This window comes from Rhinopithecus roxellana, chromosome 10 (genome assembly GCF_007565055.1).
Source record: "Rhinopithecus roxellana isolate Shanxi Qingling chromosome 10, ASM756505v1, whole genome shotgun sequence".
Lineage (NCBI taxonomy): Eukaryota > Metazoa > Chordata > Mammalia > Primates > Cercopithecidae > Rhinopithecus > Rhinopithecus roxellana.
This window is the reverse complement of record NC_044558.1, coordinates 22,287,095-22,303,603: the sequence shown is the minus strand read 5'-3', so window position 1 is coordinate 22,303,603 and position 16,509 is coordinate 22,287,095. Positions and strand designations below refer to the sequence as shown.

The 16,509-nt window shown below is 37.4% G+C and overlaps 1 protein-coding gene across 2 annotated transcripts in view; it reads left to right on the top strand.

Moving 5' to 3' along the window:
* Nucleotides 1-8,900, top strand: part of UHRF1BP1L (UHRF1 binding protein 1 like) — a 109,745-nt gene extending 100,845 nt beyond the window's left edge. For both annotated transcript variants that reach the window (XM_010383568.2, XM_030939128.1), the window contains 2 exons: nucleotides 6,142-6,335; nucleotides 8,199-8,900. In XM_010383568.2, coding sequence (XP_010381870.1) covers nucleotides 6,142-6,335; nucleotides 8,199-8,318 — 314 coding nt within the window. In that variant the 3' untranslated portion in view covers nucleotides 8,319-8,900. The remainder of the gene's footprint in view (nucleotides 1-6,141; nucleotides 6,336-8,198) is intronic.
* The last annotated feature ends 7,609 nt before the right edge of the window (nucleotides 8,901-16,509 follow it).

The following is a 16,509-nucleotide window of genomic DNA, read 5'->3' as shown; positions in this document are numbered from 1 at the left end:
TTGTTGCCATTGCTTTTGCTGTTTTAGTCATGAAGTATTTGCCCATGCCTGTGTCCTGAATGTTATTGCCTAGGTTTTCTAATTGGGTTTTTATGATTTTAGGTCTTGCATTTAAGTCTTTAATCCATCTTCAGTTAATTTTTGTGTAAGGGGTAAGGAAGGGATCCAGTTTCAGCTTTCTACATATGGCTAGCTAGTTTTCCCAGCACCATTCATTAAATAGAGAATCCTTTCCCCATTTCTTGTTTTTGTCAGGTTGTCAAAGATCAAATGGTTGTGGATGTGTGGTGTTATTTCTCAGGCCTCTGTTCTGTTCCACTATCTGTGTATCTGTTTTGGTACCAGTAGCATGCTGTTTTGGTTACTGTAGCCTTGTAGTATAGTTTGAAGTCAGGTAGCATGATGCCTCCAGCTTTGTTCTTTTGGCTTAGGATTGTCATGGCTCTGTGGGTTCTTTTCTGGTTCCATATGAAATTTAAAGTAGTTTTTTCCAATTCTGTGAAGAAAGTCAGTGGTAGCTTGATGGGGATAGCATTGAATCTATAAATTAACTTGGGCAGTATCGCCATTTTCATGATATTGATTCTTACTATCCATGAGCATGAAATATTCTTCCATTTATTTATGTCCTCTTTTTTTTTTTTTTTTTGAGATGGAGTCTCACTCTAGCTGTGACTACAGGCGCCCGCCACCTTGCCCGGCTAATTTTTTGTATATTTAGTAGAGATGGGGTTTCACCATGTTAGCCAGGATGCTCTTGATCTCCCGACCTCGTGATCCGCCCTCCTCGGCCTCCCAGTGTGTCCTGTTTTATTTCATTGAGCAGTGGTTTGTAGTTCTCCTTGAAGAGGTCCTTCACATCCCTTTAAGTTATATTTCTAGGTATTTTATTTTCTTTTTAGTAATTGTGAGTGGGAGTTCACTCATGATTTGGCTCTCTGTTTGTCTGTTAATGGTGTATAGAAATGCTTGTGATTTTTGCACATTGATTTTGTATCCTGAGGCTGTGCTGAAGTTGCTTATCAGCTTAAGGAGATTTTGGTTTGAGACGATGCGGTTTTCTAAATATACAATCATGTCATCTGCAAACAGAGACAATTTGACTTCCTCTTTTCCTACTTGAATCTTTCTCTTGCCTGATTGCCCTGGCTAGAGCTTCCAATACTGTGTTGAATAGGAGTGATGAGAGAGGGCATCCTTGTATAGTGACACTTTCTTTATAATCTGATGTGAGTTCTTCCACTTCTTTTGGCACTTTTTATACTGTTAGTTACTTGCGGTATATTGTCTGTGTACTTAGTTCACCTTTAATGTTAGTATCCCCACTCTAACAAAATTTTTAAGGTCGCTAATGTAAGGTCTGTGTCTTTTAAGGTAGTGAGTAGTGGAAAGAGCATGAGTCAGTAGATCTATGTGTTCTGGGCTTCACTGTTTTAGTAGCTGGTTGAAAGAATGACATGTACATCTGTTTCATCTCCTATCAAAAACCTCATGAAATGACAGAAAACATGTCAACTAAAGAATAAAGTTATTAACAATGCTACAGAAGAAAGGAGAGGACAATTACAGATGTAGAAACAGTTTGTGGGAGACTCTGAAAGAGTCCTGTCCTCTGTAGTTTGGGAACAAGTGGAGACAGACATAGGAGAAAGGCCAATGAAGATCAAAATGGTAGCTCTATTACTGATAATTGCTCAGGTGGAGAGTATAGCTTAGGTCTGTGAGAAGACTCTGCCTGGCTCTCTTTCCCAAATCTTTTAGCTCCCAAAAATTCAGGTCTGTCTTGTGAAAAAAAGAAAAGAAAAGAAAAGAATGCACCCTCTTGGCAGGAGGTACAGCATATACCAGAGCAAGAGACTGAACTACATATATATAGTTCTTTAAAAACAAAAACAAAAAAAAAACATCAATCAGATAAATCATACCTTCTTCCCTGGGAAGCAGTGAGAAACAGGACCAAAAGAATCCAAGAGGACTACATGACTGAAGTTCCTCCTCAAAAATAGGAGGAATCTCCCCAACAAGATACTGAGGTTAGAATGAGCCCCTGAGGCAATAGCATGAATAATATGGACATTCCTTTTTGGGATCCTCTCCTGTGCCTGTGCCCAGTAGTAGGCTTCAGTAGGGTTTGCATATAGACTAAAATATTGAGGGTAGATTATGCAGCTGCTAAGCCCCCAGGAAGGGAATGATTCCCTATCCAGTTAACATACTTGGTGTATCTCACCCAGTAGAGCAGCATTTCCTTTCCCATAGTCACTAGAGGTTGGCTATGGCAAATAGAAACAGCATTCACAGGCAAGAAAATGGGATAAACATAAACAAGAAAATAGGAAAATACAAGATACTCAACAATTCTGAAACATTTGAAATCAGTAATCTCTGAAACATTTGAAAATAGCAGTACTAATCAGCTTTTATAATTATAAACTAGAAATGCTCTCTAGCTGATTGAGTAGAAAAGGAGCTTGTTGAAAGATAATTGGAATGAATTGAATTGAGAGTCCAGAGATAAACTCTTACATTAATTGATCTTTGGCAAGTCTGGCAAAACAATTCAATGAGGGAAAGAACAGCCTTTTCACAAGTGGTGATGGAATGACTAGATAGCCACATGAAGGAAGCTGAACTTCTTCCTTATACAGGCATACTTTAAATATATTGCAGATTTAAATATATTGCAGACTGCCACAATAAAGTGAGTATTACAATAAAGCAAGTCATACAAATTTTTCGGTTTACCAGTGCATATGAAAGTCATGTTTACACTATTATGTCTAAAAAATGTACATAGCTTAATTTAAAAATACTTGATTTCTATCTGGGCACGGTGGCTCACGCCTGTAATCTCAGCACTTTGGGAGGCTGAGGCGGATAGATCACCTAAGGTCTAGAGTTCAAGACCAGCCTAGCCAACATGGGAAACCCCTGTCTGCTAAAAATACAACAATTAGCTGGGTATGTTGGTGCACATCTGTAGTCCCAGCTACTCGGGAGGCTGAGGCAGGAGAATCGCTTGAATCCAGGAGGCGGAGGTTACAGTGAGCCGAGATCGTGCCACTGCACTCCAGCCTGGACAGCAGAGCAAGAATCCTTCTCAAAAAACAAACAAACTTGATTGCTAGAAAATGCTAATGATCATCTAAACCTTCAGTAAGTCATAATCTTTTTGCTTGTGCCTCAAGGTTGATGGCTGCTGACTGATGACAGCCATGGTTGCTGAAGGTTGGGGTGGCTGTGGCAGTTTCTTAAGACAACAGTGTTCAGTTTTTCTGTTTTCTTTTGTTCCCTGTGCTTTGGTGTACTGTATAAGAATCCATGGCCAAATCTGAGGTCATTATGATTTTCTCATGTTGTCTTTTAAGAATTTTATAGAATTGGCCGGGCGCGGTGGCTCAAGCCTGTAATCCCAGCACTTTGGGAGGCCAAGACAGGCGGATCACGAGGTCAGGAGATCGAGACCATCCTGGCTAACACGGTGAAACCCTGTCTCTACTAAAAAAAAAAATACAAAAATCTAGCCGGGCGAGGTGGCGGGCGCCTGTAGTCCCAGCTACTCGGGAGGCTGAGGCAGGAGAATGGTGTAAACCCGGGAGGCGAAACTTGCAGTGAGCTGAGATCCAGCCACTGCACTCCAGCCCGGGCGACAGAGAGAGACTCCGTCTCAAAAAAAAAAAAGAATTTTATAGAATTATCCATTAAATTTAGCTCTTTAACTCAAATGTATCAATTTGAGTATGGGTAAGGATTAAAGACACATAGGTTTGTTTCTGGATTCTCAATTCTATTTCACTTGTTTGTATGTCTGCCTTTGATACTACCGCACTGTCTTGATTACCAGCTTCCTTTAAAGTAAGTTTTAAAATTGGAACATGTGAGTCGTCCAACTTTATTGTACCTTTTCAAGATTTTCTTTGACTCTTTTGGGTCCCTTGCAATTCCATGTGAGTTTTAAAGTCAGCTTGATAATTTCTACAAAGAAGCCAGCTCAACTTCTGATAGGGATTGTGTTAAAGCTGTAGATAAATTTGGGGAGTATTTCCATTAAATCTTCCAGTCCATGAAGAGTGGGGATTTTTTCCATCTATTTAGATCTATTTATTTCGTTCAACAATGTTTTATAGTTTTCACAGTATAGTAAGTTTTTTGCTTCTTTTGTTAAGTTTATTTGTATTCTTTTTGACAGTATTTTAAATGGAATTGTTTTCTTTCATCTGTGGTTTCTTTATTACACATTATAGAAATGTAGTTTATTTTTGTGTATTGATTTTGTATCCTGCAACCTCACTGAACTTGATTAATTCCAGTAGTTTTTTAGTTGTTTCCTTAGTTTTTTTCTATACCCAAGATCATATCTAATAGAGATAATTTTACTTCTTCCTTTCCAATCTGAATGTCTTCTATTGTTTTTCTTGTCCAGTTGCCCTGGTTAGAACCTCTAAGACAGTGTTGAATAGAAGTGACAATAGCAGGCCGGGCGCGGTGGCTCACGCCTGTAATCCCAGCACTTTGGGAAGCCAAGGCTGGCAGATCACCAGATCAAGAGATTGAGACCATTCTGGCCAACCTGGTGAAACCCCATCTCTGCTGAAAATACAAAAATTAGCTGGGTACACCAGCTACTTGGGAAGCTGAGGCAGGAGAATCACTTGAACCTGGGAGATGGAGGTTGCAGTGAGCCGAGATTGTGCCACTGCACTCCAGTCTGGCAACAGAGCGAGACTCTGCCTAAAAAAAAAAAAAAGTAACAATAGCAGACAGCCTTGTCTGGTTTCTGATTTTGGCCAACAGGAAAAGAGTCTAGTCTTTCACCATTAAGTATCATATTAGGTGTGGGACGTTTATACATGATGACCTATTAGATTGAGGAAGTTCCCTTCTATTTCTAATTTGGTGAGTGTTTTTATCATGAAAAGGTACTGGATTTTGTCAGATGCCTTTTCAGCATCTGTTGAGATGAACATGTGGCTTTTGCCTTTTATTCTGTTGATGTATTACATTAGTTACTTTTTGGATGATAGATATATTTGCATTCCTGGGATAAATCCCAGTTGACCATGCTTTATAGTTATGTTTGTATGTTGCTGGGTTCAGTTTACTAACATTTTGTTGATGATTATGTCCATATTCATCAGCATATTGGTCTTAGTGTTCTTGTGTGTTTTTTGTTTGTTTTTGTCTAGATTTGATATCAGGGTAATACTGCCTTCATAGAAAGTTTGGGAATGCTCCTTCTGTTTTTTGGAAGAGTTAAAGATTTGATATTATTCTTTAAATGTTTGATAGAATTCTCCAGTGAAGCCACCTGGGCCTGGGCTTTTCTTTGTGGGTAGTTTTATGATTACTGATTTTCTCTCTCAGCTATAGGTCTGTTGACATTGTCTTCTTGAGTATTTTGGGTAGTTACTGTCTTTCTAAGAATTTGTCTATTTCATGTAAGTTACATAGTTGTTTTTGAGATGGAGTCTGCATGATCTCAGCTCACAGCAACCTCCGCCTCCCGGGTTCAAGCAATCTTCTGCCTTAGCCTCCTGAGTAGCTGGGACTACAGGTGCGCACCACCATGCCCGGGTTTTTTTTGTGTTTTTAGTAGAGATGGGTTTCACCATGTTGGCCAGGCTGGTCTCGAACTCCTGACCTCAGGTGACCCACCCGTCTTGGCCTCGCAAAGTGCTAGGAGGGTGTGAGCCACTGTGCTTGCCCTAAGTTATCTAATTATTGACATACTGTTGTTTATAGTATTCCTTTATAGTATTTTATTTCTGTAAAGTGAGTAGTAATATCACTTCCTTTGTTTCAGATTCTAGTAATTTCTTTTCCTTGGTCAATCTAACTAAAAGTTTATTAGTTAATCTAATAATAAGCCTTTAAATCAACCTTTAGTATAAAAACATAATTATGTAATTAACTTAGATGAAGTTGACAAATTCTTAGGAACATTTCTTAGGAAGAAATGTTTATTTAGTTGATCTTTTCAGAGAATAAGCTTTTGGTTTTATTGATTGGTCTATCTCATACTGCTATCCTCATACTAATATATATAGATACTTAGCTTTAAATTAGATTTTCACAATTGAACTTTTAAAGATTTATCAAGTATTTGGAAGTGTTATCTGAGCATGTTATTTGTTTGATCAGATTCTCACATGCTTAACACTGGAAATGATTTGAAAGAAAATGTGAAAAGCGATTCAGTGCTGCTGACCAGTGGAAAGTATGATCTGAAGAAACAATGCAGTGTCACTCAAGCCACTCAGACAAGCCCAGAGGTTCCTTGGCCTTCTCAGTCAGCTAACTTTCCTGAGTTCTCCTTTGACTTCACTAGAGAACAGGTAATGGGAAACCTAATTCAGATTCAGCTTCAGCAATTAAATAAGTATTAAGATACTAATAGTTAAAACGTTGTTTACTTATTTTATTAAAATGTACTGAGTGCTTGTTATTGTGCCCAGGTGCTTTGCTAGGTGCTATGGTTAGAGTGTTGAGCAAAATAAAGAAAAAATTAATACCTTCTGCATTCCTCCAGCGCTCTCAGTATTTTTGTGATTTTTCCTTGTAGATTCTTTTTTATTTGAAAAAAATTTATATTCAAGTATGCATACTATATAATTATACTTAATTGTTTAACAAAATTTTTTCATATTGCTGTATTTGCTTAATTTTTTTTAATGGTTGAGTAATATGGTTTTGGGTGTGCTATCATTTCTGAAACTTCCTATAAACATTTATTAACATTCAAGTTGCTTCTGATTTTTTTTTTTTTTTTTTGCCATTATAAAGAAACAAGATGTTCAGCAGAGTTTTAATCTGTATGATGGAACCATAGAATGAGTTAATGCATCTGTTCAATGAGGATTTATTCAATGCCAGCTCTGAGCTAGGGATATAGAATTGAGCAGTGGATGATCCCTGACTATTGAAGAACTCCAAGTCTAGTGGGACGAGAGTGTTCAGTTGGTAGTCACAACATACTGTGTCAGATGCTATACTACAGTTGAAGAGAAGTATAGGAAACTACCTCACTTGGTCTATAAGGCAAGAATTCTTAAGCTAGATCTAGAAGAAGTTTGAGAACTATTTGAAATTAACTGCATATATTTTAATGTATCTATGTAATGCAGAAAGTTCTTAGTTTTATCATATCCCCATACTTAGGAATGGCTATATTTGCTCCAATATATTTGCTCTAATATGGCCATTCCTAATTATGAGGGAATGGCTCTAAGAGGATAAAATACTTGAACTAAGTCTTAAAAGGGTGGTGGGGGAGACATATTGGCCATCTAGATGAAAATGTCTGGCCAGGCGTGGTGACTTACGCCTGTAATTCTAGCACTTTGGGAGGCCAAGGCGGGCAGATCACCTGAGGTTGAGAGTTCGAGACCAGCTTGACCAACATGGAGAAACCCTGTCTCTACTAAAAATACGAATATTAGCCGGGCATGGTGGCGCATGCCTGTAATCTCAGCTACTCAGGAAGCTAAGGCAGGAGAATCACTTGAACCCAGGAGGCAGAGGCTGCAGTGAGCTGAGATTGTGCCATTGCACTCCAGCCTAGGCAACAAGAGTGAAACTCCATCTCAAAAAAAAAAAAAAGGAAAAATGTCTGATGACACATTCAGAATTTGAGTCTGGAGCTCAGGAGAGAAGTTTGTGCTAGGTGAGTCTATTTATGATAGTTGGAGCCATGAGAGATAAGATCATCCAAGAAAGTGACTCAGGACAAGAGAAGACGACTGAGCAATGGAACTAACAGAATGTCAAATTTTAAGACTTCTTAAAAAGTAGAAGAAAAGATGAAAAGGGCATACATAGGTTGAAGGGGATATATGAAATAGTTGTGGCATAAAAGCCAAAAAAGGAGAGAGGCTGAGAAAGTAGGGGTCTAAATGTCTGAATGTCTAGAGCCATAGAGAGGTCCGGGAAAATTCATATGAAATGAAGTCACTATTAGACTTGGAAATTAGGAGTTAGTGTTTTGTATTGCTGGGTCAAAACATGGGAACATTTTTTAAGTGCTTGATGTATATTTCCAAATATTGTCTCAAAGCAATTTTCAGCTTAAGTGCACTCTTACCAGCATTGGGCATTTTTACCATCCCAAGTGTCATGCCTTTGGATACTATATAAATAGTCTGTATTTCCTGAAATGATTAAATTATCTTATCCCCCCCCCCCCCCATTTATTATTTCAGCTCATGGAAGAGAATGAATCTCTTAAACAGGAACTGGCTAAAGCTAAAATGGCTCTTGCAGAGGCTCACTTGGAAAAAGATGCTCTTCTTCATCATATAAAGAAGATGACAGTTGAATAGCAGGAGTGGCAGTCAAAACTGAAATTATAGCTGTGGAGTAGGAAGGTTATATTTATAATGTGGATGTTACCAGTTAGGGGAAGAGTTTTATTTTCATGAAAAGACAATAAAGCAAAATGGAATGTGATGAAGTGATGACTATTTCAAAGCCAGTTTAGAAAGTATTAGGTACGGGCATTACAATCTTTTGGTTGTTTTGTGTTTTGGGGCTTAGCGCTCTTTTAAACTGTTGTGATCTAGGGAAGTCAACACATAGTATAAAATAATTACATGTCTATTGAAAAGAAGATGTCATTTCCTAATTTTGATATCTCATTGTAGGCATTTTTTTAAATGAAAAAGGAAAACCTCTTGTGTTCACACAGATTGCTGAATTGATTTCTCAATATTTGTTAATAATTTACTATTATTTACAAAGATGCAAATGCTTTTATGACTAATGTAAAATGAAAAGAGGCTTACATTTTAAATGTTATTAAAATTATGTACTTATATCTATAATTTAATTACTGTAAAAAGTCCAATCAGATTAATAAATTATATAATTAATGGGTTTGGAAAATCATCAGCCTACTGAACTTATAAAATATCTTGAAAATGTGAAAAAAATCATTTTAAATAATGGGTACATTGTATAAGTGGAATAATTTTCAACAAAAAGATGGTACAAATGTAAAAGTAAAAAGCACAAACTGTACAAAAGCAAAATATTAGAGTATATGACCAAGTGATTTAAAAAGCATTACTTGTACATTCCTTTAAACATTTGTTGTTAGAAGTAAAATAGTAATTTATCCTGCTAAATTTGGCACCATTTGTAACTATAAAAATTTTGATTAATACTATTTATATTAATTTCTTTACCTTCATTTTTCTCTTTAAGAAGTTGTTTTTGGAAAATTTTTTTTCCTTGCACATAAGACAATTTCATACCATTCTTACAGTATCATATTAGGTGGGTGTTTGCACATACTGAATTTATAAAGCTAGTTTTGATTAAAGCTCTATGTGAGATATATATATATATACATACACAAGTCTTCTATAATAAGAGTCATTGGTGAGTTTTGAATTCTATTTTGTTAGGAATTAAGGTTGAAATCAACATGAAAGAAAATCATGCATTATAAAATAAAAGTACATGAGTGTTAAGAAACAGAGACTTTTAAAGATTTAAAATATATTTCTGATAGAATTAAGCTAAGTGGTGTCTATTTTAAAATTCACATTCTTAAACATAAATCTCTCCAAGATAGAAAATGAAATAGCTGGACTACTCTTTCTTTAAGATACTTGAAAATTTTAAACCACATTGCGACACTTTATGGTGCTTTGCGTGTTTGGCATGACATACATAGTGGTCCTTGTATGTAAGTGCTTGGGGGGAAATACATATTTCATTTACATTAAATTTTGGAGTGATTTAGGGCTTTATTGAAAACAATACCGACCTTTCCTCCCCCCACCCCAAACATCCATTTTCATTTACGTTATTTAAGATACACAGGCACTGTTTTGGGTACTAAGGATACAGCCAAGAACAAATTGATAATAGTTTACCTCAGAGTATTAAAAAAATCATAATAAGTCATGTTAATCTAAAACTGATAGCCTTAGATTAAATGTGCAGAGGTCTAATTAAAGATTTAAAATGTATAGCATATGTCCTTAGAAGAAAACATTTGATTTTTAAGTATACATTTGGCAAAAACAGTCTGTTATGGAAAAGAAGTATTGATGGGACATAAACTTCTTCAGAGCTAACATTGTTTCTCTAGATTCATCTATATAAATTTAAATTTTTCTATGTTTTTCTTTTTTGTGTGTGATGAAATTTCGCTCTCGTTGCCCAGGCTGGAGTACAATGGCGTGATCTCAGCTCACCGCAACCTCCGCCTTGTGGGTTCAAATGATTCTCCTGTCTCAACCTCCTGAGTAACTGGGATTACAGGCACCTGCCACTACGCCCAGCTGATTTTTGGTATTTTTAGTAGAGACGGGGTTTCACCACATTGGCCAGGCTGGTCTTGAACTCCTAACCCCCGGTTATCCGCCCGCCTCGGCCTCCCAAAGTGCTGGGATTACAGACGTGAGCCACTGTACCTGGCCTCTGTCGTATATTATAATTGCTTATTGTTATAGAAGCTGAATGTTTTACTTACTACTTTTAAATTTATTTGGTCTTCCCAAGGAAATCATACGAACAGTAGATATTATGATAATCTGAGCATTCTATGTGCTTAGTTGGATTTTTTTCTTATAAAGAATACTGTTTTTATAGATGTTTAAAATTCATAAAACACTGTATTCTGAGAGGTAGGTATTATTCAAATGTTAGAAATTTTTTTAAAAAAATGCCCTAAGGCTTAGAAAGGACAAATGACTGAAATCACAATTAGTAATCTGGTCTTTGGACTTAAAGCCTAGTTATATGCTTTTATTATAGCTTAGTCATTAATTCACACATTTTCCCTTATCTTTTTTATCTTTTAAAGATGACCATAAAACTTTAAATTGTGTGTGTACGTCTATGTATGAGGTATATGTTACCATGTTTGTGTTATTCAAACTACCTAAAAGATAGGATGATTTTTGTTTAAGTGAACCCCAAACTATTTAGCAGTGTGAGAAATACAGGAAAACCTGACAATTGACTTACCAGGGTTGCCCTTTTTTTAAGTTACCATAATTTAGATATAAAGTTGTCATGTCCTGAAATTTAAAAAAGAAATCTCTTTTTATTTTTATTTTTTGTTTACTTTTGAGTTTTTTGGAGTTTTTTCCTATATTTTTAATTGAGAAGTAAAACATATATTTATGATGTACAACATGATGTCGCGATACATGTATACATTATGGAATGGCTAAATCAAGCTGTGTAACGTGTTACCTCACAAACTTTTTTTGAAGCGAGAACACTTAAAATTTTGTAACAATTTTCAAGTATACAACATATTGTTATTAACTGTAATCAAGTGATGTACAGTAGATCTCCCGAACTTATATTTACTAAATGCAATTTCGTGTTCTTTTACAAACATCTCCCCATTTCCGCATCCCCCAGCCTCTGATAACCAGAATTTTACTCTCCATCCCACGCAGTTGACTTTTTGCACTCCATGAGTGAGATCAGGTAGCATTTGGCATGTCTTTCTGTGCCTGGCTTGTTTCACTTAACACAGTGGTCCACCATGTAGCTGGGACCACAGGTGTGTGCCACTACACCCAGGTTTATCCATGTTGTCAGAAATGACAGGATTTCCTTTTTTATTTTTTTAGGTTGAATGGTATTCTCCTGTGTATATTTTCCACATATTGCTTTATCCATTCATCCGTTGATGGACAATTAAGTTGATTCTGTATCTTGGCTATTGAGTAACGCTGCAGTGAACATGGGATTGCAGATGTGTCTTCCACATACTGATTTCATTTCCTTTGAACATATATGAAGTAGTGGAATTGGTGGCTCATATGGTAGTTGTATTTTTTAATGTTTTGAGGACCCTCCATACTGTTTTCCATAATGGCTATAATTACATTGCCACCAACAGTGTACAGAGCTTTTCTTTCCTTTTCTCTGCATCCTCTCCAACACTTCTCTTTTGTGTTTTTGATAATAGTCATTCTAACAAGTATGATTACAGTAGCTTTGTAGTAGGTTTTCTGTGCTGTGCTTTTAAATTTCATGCATGTAAAAAACATTGGGTATTTTGAATGTTTTTCTTTTCTTACCTCATCCTAGAACTTGAGGCTGGGCACAGTGGCGCATCCCTGTAATTTCAGCACTTTGGGAGGCCAAGTTGGGCAGATCACTTGAGGTCAGGAGTTCGAGACCAGCCTGGCCAACATGGTGAAACCCCGTTTCTACTAAAAATACAAAAATTAGCCAGATGCCCTAGCGCACGCCTGTAGTCCCAGCCAATCATTAGGCTGAGGCACGAGAATTGCTTGAACCCAGGAGGCCGAGGCTGCTGTGAGCCAAGATCGTGCCACTGCCCTCTAACCTGGGCAACACAGTGAGACTCCATCTCAAAAAAAAAGAACTTGGAAATGCCCCCATATATACTAGTTGTGGTGAAGCATTATTTCTAGTTAAGTCGTATAAGAATGACTGTATGACCAAAGGCAAATATATGTGGAAGAAAAACCAGGAATTCTTCTGTGGGTTTTTATTCAATACATGTCAGTAGGGGAATTATACCCCCTTTTTAACAAGTTTGTGTTAACCTACAGTCTAATCGAGGCATCTTATCCCAGTGAATGCCACCACCATTCCCCCTCTTCCCAAACTGGTAACATGGAAATCATCTTAAGACATCTTCCTCTCCCTATCACTTCTTCAAGTCCTGTCATTTTTACCTTGTAAACATCTCTCAAATGTGTCTACTTCACTTCTCACCACTCCCTAATCTAAGCTACCATCAGCACCTTTTGTATGCATAACTGCCGTTGTCTCCTAATTGTTCTTCCTGCAGCGACTCTGGCCCTTCCTGTATTTACTGTACTGCAGGCAGAATTCTTTTTGTTCAAAGTTCAAATTTAATCCAGACAACCCACCTACCTACCCCCAGTTGCACCCCACCTTAAAACACGAGTGGCTTTTTATTGTCCTTGATGGAAATATTTTATGTGACCAAATATATTTGACGTATGAGGTCAGATATATTAGGGCCACTATCTAAAGCATAGTTCCAAGCATTAAAATAGTTACTGTCTCAGATTAAAACAGTGGCTGGCACATCACGTAAAAAGCACTCAATAGAGGTTACCTATTCTTGTTGCCACTTAGCCTCATATGTACCATGTTTTACTCAATACCTTCATTGTCCTTCAAGTATTTGGAATGAGAATTACAGTGCTTCCTTCAGCATAAGACTTTTGTTCATGCTGTTTCTTTGACCTGAAATATCTATCTCTTCCCATTGCCTAATTAATTCCTATTTGTCTTTCAGATCTTAGTTCATCACTTCCTCAGGGAAACATTCCCTAATTTCTGTCACAGAGTAAGAGCCGCTGTTACACATCTCACCTGACCACATACCTCTACTTAGCATTTAACACGTGTAATTTTGTATGTATTGGTTTAATGTCAGAACTACTAGATTGTAAACTCCATGAGGACAGGAATTTTGTTTCTGTCATTGTCATTGTTCAACTTTGTATTCTTTATGCCTCATACAGTGCCTGGCACAGTAGGTGCTCAATAACTTTACTGAAAGAATAAAATGGATGAGGTATCAAGGATGTTTTTCAGATATCAAATTCTTCCTTTCAGTTTGATTGAAGGGAGATGGAACGCAGAAAACTAGTTGCTGTTAATTATTAAAAGGGGGGCCAACTTCTTGAATCCAAAGGGAAAAAAAGATGGGAGCATGGAGTGGGAATTTTGCCATACTATGGGCTTCTGGATTTTGAATATGTCAACTTATAGTTGATTTATCACAAAACAAAATTAGCATATCACTTCATGGTACTACAATGTCAGAATGTCATCTGGCTTTATAACATATGATGATGTGGCTGTTGAGATCTGCCAATATTCTCAGCTAAACAGATGGAAATAAGTCCAAAAGAGTAGTGGGTGAAGTAGTTTCTCCTTGAGAAATTGACTAATACTCACAATTTCAGTTGTGCCTAATTCCTTGAGGTGTAAACAATCTCCTTTTAGTCTGTACTTTGAAGTGCTATAGAAAGTAAATTTTGAGCTATGTTTCAATTTTCATTTTAGAATATATAAAATACCAAAAGGTATTCTAATACACAGTATATAGAAACAATAAAGCAGTAGTGTTTTTAAAATGCAAATTTCATTAAATTATAATACTTGATTTTTTTTTGGGGGGGGGGAGACAGGATCTTACCCTGTCACCCAGGCTGGAGTGTAGTGGCACAGTTATAACTCACTGTAGCTTCCAGCTTCTAGCTCAAGCAATCCTCCCGTCAGCCTCCCATGTAGCTGGGACTACAGGTGTGTGCCACCACACCAAGCTAATTTTTTTTTTTTTTTTTTTTTTTTTGGAGAGATGGTGTCTCCCTCTGTTGCCCAAGCTTGTCGTGAACCCCTGCCTCCCAAAATGTTGGGATTTCAGGCATGAGCCACTATGCCCAGCCAATACTTGATACCTGTTTTTTTTTTTTTCAGGTGGAGTCTTGCTCTGTCACTGAGGCTGGAGTACAATGGCACAATCTCGACTCACTGCAACCTTCACCTCTCAGGTTCAAGCAATTCTCCTGCCTCAGCCTTCCGAGTAGTTGGGACTACAGGTGCATGCCACCATACCTGGCTCTTTTTTTTTTTTTTTTTTTTTTTTCTTTTTCTGTATTTTTAGGAGAGACAGGGTTTCACCATATTGGCCAGGCTGGTTTTGAACTCCTGACCTCAGGTGATCTGCCTGCCTCAGCCTCCCAGAGTACTAGGATTACAGGCATGAGCCACCACTCCCAGTCACTTAATACATTTTTAATTTTTGGGTTCTTAAGGTGGCCTTTTTTGAGGTGTAAAAAATGAAAGTAACATGAAACAATGTAAGCATGATGATTTTTTATAAACCATTAGATATTAGATAATAATTGTAAGATTTAAAGAAATTCATGTGAATGTTAAAATACTGAAATTTAGCATACATGTTGTCAACAGTATTGTTACAACCTTAGCAGGTTTGAGAATTTGAAACCTTTTAGGGAAACATATTAAAAAATACAAACTCAATGTTTTTCCTGCTATATATATAGTAGTATAAATTATGTGCAACAAATTTTTGGTCCCAGAAAAAACACATCACTTTAATAAAGAGTAATCTGGATTTTTTTTTTAATTCTGAAATCATTTAGATGGAAAGGTAATATTATATAACTTATAAGTTAGTTTTTATTTTCAACATGCTGACATTAACAAAAAAAATTATTTACAAACTATACTATTTGAATGGTAAGTGAAATTTTTTGTGTTATTTAAAAATTTATTGGCTAATGTATTGACCCAGTTGACTGACCTGCATTTCTCATATTAATTCTTCATTGTGTTTAGGAATACTTGAGCATTATGAAGGATAGGAAAGTAGATAGCGAAGTAATGAACCTTTCTTGCAACCATTCAGCAGAAGCATTTTGATTTATATGACAAGAACTCAAATACTAATTCAAAATGTTATCAAGAATGATAATTTTTTTGAAGAAAAATAGACACGTGAATAAATGTTTAAGAAAAAGATGGGCAGGCACGGTGGTTCACACCTGTAATTCCAGCACTTTGGGCGGCTGAGGCGGGTGGATCACTTGAGGTCAGGAGTTCGTGACCATCCTGGCCAACATGGTGAAACCCTGCCTCTACTAAAAATACAAAAATCAGCCGGTCATGGTGGTGCGCACCTGTAGCCCCAGCTACTTGGGAGGTTGAGGCAGGAGAATTGCTTGAACCCGGGAGGCAGAGGCTGCAGTGAGCCAAGGTCGCACCACTGCACTCCAGTCTGGGCGACCGAGCGAGACTCCACCTTAAAAAAAAAAAAAAAGGAAAAAAATCAGAAGTATCTAGGCCAGCATGGTGGCTCACACCTGTAATCCCAGCACTTTGGGAAGTCGAGGTGGGTGGATCATTTGAGGTGAGGAATTCGAGACCAGCCTGGCCAACATGGTGAAACCCTGTCTCTACTAAAAATATTAAAAAATGAGCTGGACGTGGTGGCACGCACCTGTAATCCCGGCTACTTGGGAGGCTGAGGCATGAGAATCGCTTGAACCTGGGAGGCAGAAGTCACAGTGAGCCTAGATCATGTCACTGCACTCTAGCCTAGGTGACTGAGACCTTGTCTCAAAAAAAAAAAAAAAAAAAAAAAAAAAATCACTGAAGAATATGGGTAAAATAAATGTATAGGGGTATGATGAAAGTCCATCCTTCACAATATTTAAAATCACTCCAAGGCCGGGCTTGGTGGCTCACACCTGTAATCCCAGCACTTTGGGAGGCTTAGGCGGGCGGATCACCTGAGGTCAGGAGTTTGAGACCTACCTGGTCAACATGGTGAAACCCTGTCTCTACTAAAAATACAAAAATTAGCCGAATGTGGTGGCGAGGAACCTGTAATCCCAGCTACTCAGGAGACTGAGGCAGAAGAATTAGTTGAACCTGGGAGGTGGAGGTTGTAGTGAGCCAAGATCACACTGTTACACTCCAGCCTGGGTGACAGCAGGATTC